Source organism: Pipistrellus hanaki, assembly GCF_964339955.1.
Source record: "Pipistrellus hanaki genome assembly, chromosome: 6".
NCBI lineage: Eukaryota > Metazoa > Chordata > Mammalia > Chiroptera > Vespertilionidae > Pipistrellus > Pipistrellus hanaki.
The window spans coordinates 81553567-81563634 of record NC_140508.1 but is presented as its reverse complement, the minus strand read 5'-3'; the positions used below and the strand labels follow the sequence as shown (position 1 = coordinate 81563634).

The 10068-nt window shown below is 62.6% G+C and overlaps 1 protein-coding gene across 1 annotated transcript; it reads right to left on the bottom strand.

Annotated features, from left to right (window-relative positions):
* Positions 1-4011: 4011 nt before the first annotated feature.
* SLC32A1 (solute carrier family 32 member 1) lies at positions 4012-8207 on the bottom strand. The gene is made up of 2 exons (XM_084886971.1): positions 7643-8207; positions 4012-5353 (listed from the first exon to the last, which is right to left on the bottom strand). The coding sequence occupies exons 1-2, from the start codon at positions 8042-8044 to the stop codon at positions 4166-4168; spliced, it is 1590 nt and encodes a 529-aa protein (XP_084743097.1). The 5' UTR covers positions 8045-8207; the 3' UTR covers positions 4012-4165.
* Positions 8208-10068: the final 1861 nt, after the last annotated feature.

The following is a 10068-nucleotide window of genomic DNA, read 5'->3' as shown; positions in this document are numbered from 1 at the left end:
AGAAACATCAGTGAGAGAGAAGCATCCGATCAGCTGCCTCCTGCACACCTCCCACTGGGGATGTGCCTGCAACCAAGGTACAAAAGTCCTTAAATGTGTTTGTGTAGTTTAGACTGCCTTCTTGCACTGCTGCTGTTAGTCACGAGAAGGGCATGTCTGAAGTCTAAAGAGGATGAAAGACCCATGGATAGGACGCGAACGCAAACTGCAGCCTGGAGCCAAGTCCAGCTGACATGCAACCTAAAGCTGAGCCATCCCCACAGACCCATGAACAAGAAAAGTTTATTCTGAAATTCTGAGGTTTCTATGCAGCATTATTGCTGCAGAAAAGTGACAGATACACTAGATCAAAGTTGTCCACCTGGTACTTCCTGCCTTGAAGGAAATATTCTACAGCCTGCATTGTCTACTGCAGTAGCCACTAACCACATGTGGCTATTGAGCACTTGAAATGTGAGTAATGCAGGTGAGGGACTGAGTTTTTCACTTTATTTTATTTACATTTACATTTAAATAACCATATGTATCTAGTGACTATTCTGTTGCACAATGTAGCACCAGACAGAATCTGCCTGTGGAAATGACTAGAAGAAAATAGATCATAAGCTTTGGGTTACAAGGCCCTGGAACTCCAAGTGTCCTCCACACAGCCCTCAGCACAAAGTCTTTGCTCCAGCTGAGACATCCACTAAAATGACAAAAGCCTAAAACAGAGAAACAGGTAAAAGTCTGGGAGGTCAGCAGCCTCTTCAAGAGTTTCACAAGGACTCAGACAGCTCTGAGATCTTGAGGCTCCGTCCCCTCACACTTGACCTCCATCCCTTAGATTCATCTGGTCTTGGGAAAACAGCTCAGTCAAGATCAAAAGACACCTTGTCTGTCTTCTTTACTGCTGCATCCTGAAGCCTAGAGTAGTTGTTAGCCCTATGTGTGTGGCCTGAAGTGTGCTCAATAAATATTTAATAAATAAACCCTGTGTGCCTGCCAGAACTTGTACTAAGTACTAGGCCAGTGATCAGCAAACTCATTGGTCAACAGAGCTTCACCCCATTTGGCTGGGCTCTCTGCACTGCCAGGCCATCCTGCTGAGTGTCCCTGGCCAGAGGCCCCTCCTCACCTGGCCCTTCTGGACCCCACAACTTGCAGAGGAGGTGTCCACCATGTCGCTGTGGAATTCATGGTAGCCAGACCCTGGAAAACACTCAATCCAAACCTGTAGGGAATAGAGGTCACCTCCCAAACCTTACCTCACACCTAGGGCTGGGATTAGGATGAGGCAAGAGAGGCATCTGCTTAGAGAATAGGGGGTGCAAAAACATTCAATAAGCAAGGTAACATTTTGTGCAATGTGTCTTTTAAAAAAAGATGAAAAGCCAAAGTGAACTATGATTTTCAAAATAACACGATGAACAAAATCATGAAACTCGAAATAAATACAAGATTGGTATTGCTGGTATTTCCTTTGGCTTCCATATGGCTTAACACAGCGCTGCTGGGGCACTGCTCTATCTGAAAGTCCTGGTCGCTGATCCTGAGTTTGGGAAGGAAATGATGCTGAGGAATCTCGCCTGTCCTGTCCTTGAGCTCCCTGCTGACCAAGAACATAGTTCTTTCTTTCAACTTCTACCCCTGCACTGGGGTGTTGCCTGAGAGCAAGTCTGGGAGGGGTCTCCTAGGGACGAGGGTGCGGACCTTCCCTTAGGACGCTGGGAGGCTGGCTCTCCGGCTCCTACCCTCGGGGACCGCGCCGGGGATGCACCGGCTCCCGCTAGCGGAGCACAAAGCAGGGAGCCAGGGTATGGTGGAGCGGAGGAGCGGAGCTGGGCGAGCCTGCGGATGTGGCAGCCGCTGTGCAGAGTCACCTGGCTCCTCATTTGTCCTTTTAAAGACAGGAAGGACCCAGCTGGTGCAGTGTGGCGTTCCCGCCTTCCTCTCCACCACAGAAGTCCGGGCTTTCTCTGAACAGCGCACCCCAGGGTCCATGGGCCCCCAGAGGAGCAGTGGGAAGTGGGGAATAGTCAGCTCGCTCTCCAGGACTGGGAGACAGCGAAGGGGGAGGGGGCCTGGAGACTGAGCCTCTTCTGGCCAGCTCCGAATCCTGAACGCGCGGCAATAGTGACCATAGGACGTTAGGGGGTGACAGCAGTCATCTCAAATGGCCCGTGAAATCGTCAGAAGCAGAGAGTGGCGGAGGGATCCGGGTCTGATCTCCCTTCCGCCCCACTCCCATTCGCTGGCTGCAGAACCGCTATCACACACACAGGCGCGCAAAGACACTCATCTGCTCATCCGAGTCCTAGCCTTCCCCTCACCCCTCGTGCCTACCTCTGGATGGGCGTGCTCTCTCTCACACCTGCACACATGCAGCCCGCTGCAGCCCGCAGGGAGGAACGGACAGGTACTTAGGCATTCTCCCGGTGCCTCCCGCACCGACTGCACCGGGAGAATTCGGTCCAAACGGGCCCACCGTGGGGCTGGAGACCCAGAATCTCCAGCTAGGCTTCTCTCGTTTGATTCTCGCCTTCCCGCACTCCCAGATCCCTTCTGGAAAGTCTAACCGTGACCCTTCCCAGCCATCCCGGAACTGGCTCTCCTGGAGGCAGGGCCAGCGCTGCCCCTGGCATAGGATCTGCACAAAAAGGGGCTGGGTGATTCAAGCAAACGCGTCTGTGCAAGAAAAAGGGAGATTGGCGCTCGGATAGTTTCACGGCTGCTGATTCTAGAAAGCCAGGTTTCTTCACTGTGGCTGTGTGACCCCAAGCTTGGACTTGAGGGTGGTGGAGGTGGTGGGGGTGGTGGGGGTGGTGGCGGGTGTTCTCTAGGGTGAGATGCCTTCCAGCCCAGGCAGTCACGCTGGGAGTTCTGGTGTCCTTGTTGATCGCCGCCTCTCTGCTAAACTGCAAACTCCCCGAGGTCCGGGCTGGGTTTGCGCCCCCTGGAACCCGGCACGATCCGAGCTAAGAGGGGCTGTCCACCAGCACCCACTGAACACCGTGGAGGGCTGTCATTGGCATCAGCAAGCCTTTGTTTTTAATGGGAGCAAATTCTCCCCCGAATTCTCAGATGGATCCCGCCCTGGGGAGGGATGGAAACAAACCTTGTCCTGGCGGCTGAGAGGCGGAGATGAGACGGCAGGGAAACGCGCTCCTTCCCACTGCGTGTCCTCCCTCCCCCACCCCCCACCCCCGCTCACGGCCCTCCACCCCCGCCCCCAGCACCTGCAGAGCCTCCCTCGGTGCAGCCCCCCCCCCCTCTCCTTGGAGCTCTCTCGCGACCCTTTCACGGCAGCTGCTTCATCACCCCCACCTGCTCCACCACGCCTTACACACACACACACACACACACACACACACCCCGCGCCGGGATCCCCGCGGGTGTAAAACGCAGAGCCGCGGGCGCCTTTGTTTCTTCTTTATTTGCGGATATAATGATGCGCCGCACTCTAAGTTAGAGATAGATTTTTTTTTTTTTCTGATATAACATTTCATCGTATTCACCACGAGCACACAGCACACGCACAGGAGAACAGTTCCACAAGATGAGTTTGGGTTTCTGGAAGCCCGCAGGCCAGCCAGCCCCGCCGCCGCTCCTCCTCGCCTCCCGCTCCCCGCGCCCCTCCGATGGGGACCGCCCGCCAGAACCGGCTCCCCGCCGGCCTCGCCCGCCGCCGCGGGGCTGACCTGTCTCCGGGAGGGGAAGGCTCTGGCTGGAAAGGGCTGGACGCTGCACAGGCTCCGAGCTCTGGATGGATGTGAAATGTCCCGCCAAGGTCGCGTTTCTGAGCCTGAGAGCTGCTCCCCTCTCCCTCCCTCCCCACCCCCTCCGCTGGGGGGACAGGGGCCCAGGTAGGGGACCCCCCCTGGAAGGACAGATCCCCGCCTTCCCCCCGACGCCGGGGTGTGGTGGCAAAGAAAGGACCACAGACACGCAGACGCGATGGATTGTGGATCCCCATCCCCTCCTCCCGCCCCCCCCCCCCCATCCCCCATAATCAGAGACTAGGAACCGGAGATGTTGAAAGCTTGGCTTCCCAAGCGCTGCGTCGGCGGGGCGGGGCGGGGCGGGGCGCCCGGGGCGGCAGGGGCGGGGGTGGCAGGGAGGAGGGAGGAGGGAGGAGGGATGGGAGGAGCGCGGGAGGGAGCTCGCCCACCCGCCCCGGGACCGCCTAGTCCTCCGCGTTGGTCCCGTAGGCCTCGATGAGGCCCTCGAGCGAGTGCACGAAGCCGGACACGCTGCAGATGCCGCCGATGACGAAGATGGCCACGTCGAAGAAGACCTGGTGCCAGAGCAGCTTGCGCCAGAGCAGGCGCAGGTGGAAGAGGCTGGGCAGCAGGAAGCAGAGGCCGGCGCCCGTGAGGCTGCCCGTGAGGCCCATGAGCAGCGCGAAGTGCGGCACGTAGATGGCCATGAGCAGCGTGAAGACCACGAGCGCGCAGCGCAGCGTCAGCCCCCAGGGCTTGAGGCGGCCGTCGCCGCCGTAGCAGGCGGGGAAGAAGGCGCGGCCGCCCTCCTGGAAGAGCGACTTCTCCAGCACCTCGACGGCGGCGAAGAAGGGCAGCGGGTAGGACAGCAGCGCCTTGGCCACCAGGAAGAGGTTGACCACGGCGCGGATGGAGCCGGGCAGGTTGTCCGTGATGACCTCCTTGGTCTCGTCGGCCCAGGTGAGGTAGGCGACGAGCGCGAAGAGGCCCTTGAGCACGCAGGCGGCCACGTGCGTCCAGTTCATCATGCAGTGGAACTCGGCGGGCCGCTGCATGTTGCCCTCGAGCGAGGGCAGGAAGATCTGCGACGTGTAGCTGAACACGATGATGCCAATGGAGATGGGAAACTTCTTGACGTCGATGTAGAACTTGACCTTCTCCCAGGCCCAGTCGCGCGCCCGCGACAGGCAGTAGGCGATGACCAGGATGTTGATGACGAAGTGGGCCAGCGTGCACAGCAGGCTGAACCGGGACACGGCCTTGAGGTTCTTGAGGAAGGCGCAGGGCAGCAGCAGCGCCGTGGCGATGATGGACCAGGACTTCTGCGACACGGGCAGCCCCGGGAAGCTGTTGTACATGAGGTTGCCGCTCACCACCACGTATAGGATGCAGGTCATGACCAGCTCGATGATCTGCGCCACGTTCACCACGCGCCCGCCCAGCGTGGGGAAGCGCGGGGCGCAGCACGCGTTGGCGATGGCCACGTACGAGTCCCGCACGCGCACCACCTCGCCGTCCTCGTTCTCCTCGTACAGGCAGGCGATGAGGATCTTGCCGGTGTAGCAGCACACCACGGCGGCGAAGATGATGAGGAACAGCCCCAGGTAGCCGCCGTGCAGGATGGCGTAGGGCAGGCCCAGCACGAACATACCCTGCGGGGCGGAAAAAGGCATCCAAACCCGGGAGCTGAGCTCTCAGGTGCGGCCTCGGAAGGGAGCCGCGCCTGAGCCATGGCTGCAGGTTTGCAGCCCGTAGGGGGCGCTAGAGAGAGCGAGCCCAAATGAAGGGTAGGCTTGACATAGGGGTGCAGAGCGCCTTCATAGGGAGCCTGGGTGTGTTGAGGCAGAGATGGAGACGGAGGTGTGTACAGAGAAGGAAAGGTGTGCTGAGGGCTGGGAGGAGTGCAGTGGGCTGAGGGTGAGGTCAAACCACAAGGAAAGAAGGGGAAAGGGGAGATGCCTGAGGATGCCTCCTGGGGACAGAATCAGGAGTGGGGACTTGGGAGGGGAGAAGGTGCTGGAAGGGCTGTCGCTAGCTAGCTAGGAAGGGCTCTGGGAAAGATAGAGTGCTGGGTCTGAGCCCCAAGAAAGAGGGGACGCAGGATTTAAGGAGGGGCTGCAGGGGGTGGCGGTGGGGGAAATCTAATCAGGGAATTGTGGGTGCCTGGAGGCTGAGCAGGAGAAGGAAACGTTCAAGGCGGCAGTGGGAGGGAGGAGCGGGGACAGAGAGTGGGGCAAGCCACGGGGAGGCGGGAACTGAGGGCCGGGGAGGACTTGTGCCAGGGGCAATAGGAAGCGGGAGGGGCGGGGAGGAGGGGTGGACCGCGGCAGGGGAGGCAGAAAGCAGGGTTGGAGGTAGGGAGTTCTGTGGCCCGGCCCTAAGAACGGGATGACTGGGAAGCGTAGAGGCCAGCAGGATGCGTGGTGTTGCAAGGCCAGATCACGTGGGGACGGATAACCAGCAGCAGCGGGGCGGGCCGGTAGGGCTGGGGGAGGAGGGTTTAGCATCCCCATGGGGAAGAAAGCTAACGAAACTCGGGGCTCCCCGGCTCCGTGGGCCTCGGGTCCCCCGCCCTGGCCTCCTCCTGGGCCCACGGAACGCGGCCTCCAAAGACACCCGGCGAGGGCGCAGATGGCCGTGGATGCGGGCGCAGCCCCCTCTGCCCCCCCCCTCCCCCGCCACGGTGCCCGGTTCCACCTGGCGCTCTCGCCCGGCCCTGGGGAGGGAGGCACCTCGAGACCGGTCACTCAGGGCGCAGGGCCCCGCAAAGCCCCGGAGCCCCAGGACCTCAGCAACCTCGCCGCGGCCTCCGGTTCCCGGGAAACCCCCGTTCTGCGCCCCAACGACCGTGCGCTTTGGGGACGCCGTGGTGGGAGGCAGACCCCGGGGCCGAGGGCGCCTGGGGCTCAGGCCTCTTTGGCCCCAGGAGCCGCAGCCTGGCCGCCCCGCCAGCTCCCGTGTCAAGGTGCTGACTTCAGACTCGCCCCCGGCGGAGGGACTGGCGCCGCCTGGCGGGGAGCGGAGGGAGGGGTGCTGACAGGAGGGGTGAGGAGGTGCGGGCTGCCAGAGCATGGAGCGGCTGCTTCGCTTGGGTCACGACGCTGGTCTCCTCTCTGCGTTGGAGCCGGGATTTCGAGCGAGAAGGGGAGAGTCTGTGCGCGGGTCCAGCTGCGGCTGCACGGACCCGGGAGCGGGTGTGTGTGTGTGTGTGTGTGCGCGCGCGCGCGCGCGCATCTGTGTGTCCCCCTGAGCGGGCTGGTTACTGTGGGCACGAGTCAGTGCATATGTGCGACTGTGATATGTTCAGATGGGTTTCTGTGTGTGTGCTTATGGGTTTGTGTGGGCTTCTGTATGTGCGGATATGCGTTTCTCTGTATTGGAGGTGTAGGGATAAGGAAGGTGCGTTTGAGGAGAATTTTGTGGTCTGTGCATAGAGGCATGTCCTGTGCACCTGGGAGGATGGCTGAGGGCATGTGTGCCTGCCGATATACGTGTGCGTGTACGAGTATATGCGTGTGTGTCGAGGGAGGAGACTCCAGCTCAGCAAATTTCCCCTCTGCTTTCTGCCCCCAAAAATGAAGCTGTGGATCCATTCCGGAGTCCCATTGCGATGCAATCCTGATTTTCTGTCTCCCTCCCCTCTCCCTGCTCCCCCTCCTTCTGTTTCCCTCCCTTTTGCGGGGTTTGAGGGCAGGTGTCTCTGACCTAACCTCAGTCTGGCTGTGCTGGGCGGGCCAGACGCTGCGTGCCTGGGGGAGCGATGCCTCCTGGGGACTGGGACGGAGGGACCCCCCCCCCCCCCCCCCGCGTACTAGAGGGCGTCTGGCGGCCCAGGTCGCCAGGGGACTGGGGGGTGGGGGTAAAGCCTGGTGGTGCTGGTGCTTGAGGGGAGGAGAGGGAGGGAGAGGAGGGGGAGGCAGAGCTGGGAACCCCGCGCTCACCTGGATGGCGTTGGTCACGTTCCAGCCCGCCTCCCACGCCGTGATCTTGGGCTTGTCCTGGCCCCCGAACTCGCCCGCGGCCCCCAGGGCCTGGTCCTTGGAGCCGGAGGGCGGCAGGGGCGCGCCGTCGCCGCGCTGGTAACGGATGTCTCCCTCGACGGGCGTCTCGGCGGCGCCCTCGTCCCCCTCGACGCGGGGCTCGCCCTCGGCCCTCAGGACGTCCATCTGCAGCCCCTGGCGGTGCTCGTAGTCCAGGTCGTCGCAGTGCGCGAACCCCACCGCCTCCTCGTCCGTGGCCGCCTGGAAGCCCATCCTGGCGAACACGCCGCTCACCTTGGCCTGGGACTTGTTGGACACGGCGGTGGCCACGTTGGTCAGCTTGCTGCGGAGCAGGGTGGCCATGGCGGCGGCGGCGGCGGGCCCGGAGGCAAGGACAGGGGGGCTGGCGGCGCGGGGCCCGGCGGGGCGGCGAGGTGCGGGGGGCGCGAGGCCGCTATCGGCTCCGGCTCTGCGCGCGGCGCCCCGGGGCGCTCGGGCTCATGCCCCTCCCGGCGGCGGCGGGGCTCGGGGGGACCGGGCAGGCGGCGGCGGCGGAGGCTGGGGGGACCGGCGGGCTGCGGGGCGGCGGCGGCGGGCGCACTGCGGAGTGCGGGGCGCGGGCTGGGCTGCGGCGGCCGCGCGGCGTCAGAGCGGCTACGCGGAGCCCGAGCGGCGCCCCCGCCCTCCGCAGCCCCGTGCGCTCCCGCCCCCGGAATCGGGCGGGGGTGGGGGACCGGGAGGGGGACGCGGGACGGAGGCAGGGAGGGGGTGCGAGGAGGGGGCAGAGGGGAAGGGAAAGGGGGCGCTGAGGACCTCGGGGGACCGGAGAGGAGGGCAGGAGGGCGTCCGCGGGGAGCCGGCGGAGGGAGCGCGAAGACGGGGTGCGGAGGGCGCGCGGGGGGGGGGGGTGAGTGCTGCATTTCTGGGGGAGGTGCTAGCTGGATCCGGGCCCTCCTACCCCGCCGCCGCCGCAGGGAGGGAGGGAGGGGGCGGGCGTGCGGATTCCCGTGGTCCCAACCATCCCCTCCGGAGTCCTGGAGGGAGCCTTGTGGCCCAGACTCTCCGGCCAAGGTCGGGTCTGGATACCCTGCAAGGCAGCGGGACAGTGACCTGTCGCTGCCTGCCCGGGCCGTCTGGGGGTCGATCTGCCTCCCTGGCACCCTCACACGCACTTAAGCCTGGCCTCAAGCCCCCTTTGACGGGCAAACGCGTCGGTCACGGTCACGGATTGCTCTCCAGAACGCCTAGCCCGGCGCCGGGACCGTCCCCGCCGGTCCGGGATGCTGCGATGGAAGCGAATCTTCGGGTCGCTCGCCACCAACCAACCGCATTCCAACTGCGTGCGGGATGGAGGCGAAAGGTTGGCTTTTGGCTTTCTTTTCGCGCGGCGGGGCTGGAAGGAGGCAGGGTTTGGCGAGGGCATCGCTCGTGGCGGGTAGCGGGTCCGGCGCTGGAGACGCTCCGGCCCGGGAGGAGGCGCGCGGGCGCTGGGCTCCGGCTCCACGGCGGCTCCCGGGCCGTGGAAACCCGGACTGTTCCCGCGGAGTGCGTGTCTCGCGTGCAAGAATGAGAGACAAAGACCGACACCGTGTCAGACAGTGACACGGGCTGGCTCCTAGTGGATCCCCAGGGTGAGAGACTCGGTAACCGTGTTTCTGTGAACCTGTAGTTTTGTTCCCATTGGAACCTGATGTGCACAGAGTTTGTGTGTTGAGTTTCGTATGTGTGCGTACGTTTCCAAACGATTGCCTGCGTTTTTGCCTGTGTGTGTCCTTTCCTAATTGTGTCTCCGCCGCTCAGGATGGAGTCCCGTATGTGTGCCCGGCTGGATTCTCTCCCAGACCCCTCCGAAGCAGAAAACGGCACCCTTTGCCACCCTGCTGACCCGGCCCAGGTGAAGGAGGATTAGGGGCTGCGAGTGGAGGCCCGGGAGGGGGGAATCAGAAGGAAGAAAAAAGGCCCCTCAGTCTCTCCCCTCCTGAGGCCTTGAGTCTGGGAGGACCCTGTGTGCTCCCCTGCAGTATTTCTACATTAGCTCACGTCAGCGCACAAGTAGGGCGGCCTGAGGGCTTTGGCCAGGCTTCGGAGCTGCTAGGACAACAGCCCCCCCCCCCACCACCACCACCATCACACACACACACACACACACACACACACACTAAATCAGTCCCCTCCTCCTCCCCTCTGCCTCACAGTCTCCCAGAATCTCCTCTCCGATTAGAAAACCTCCGCCACATTGGACAGAGATGCTCCTAAAACCTCCCAATCTACCTCTTAAAATCCCCCCAAGAGCCTGCTTGGCAGAAAACAAGACCGGGACCCCCCCTAACCTGAAGACCCCCACTGTGACAAGAAAAGCTGTCCATAGAGACCTTCCCCAGACAGAT

Bases quoted from the DNA above. Each gene is read 5' to 3' on its own strand.
- SLC32A1 (XM_084886971.1), bottom strand. From the start codon at position 8,044: ATGGCCACCCTGCTCCGCAGCAAGCTGACCAACGTGGCCACCGCCGTG. The intron at 5,354-7,642 runs GTGAGCGCGGGG...TCCGCCCCGCAG, and splicing joins ACGTGACCAACGCCATCCAG to GGTATGTTCGTGCTGGGCCT.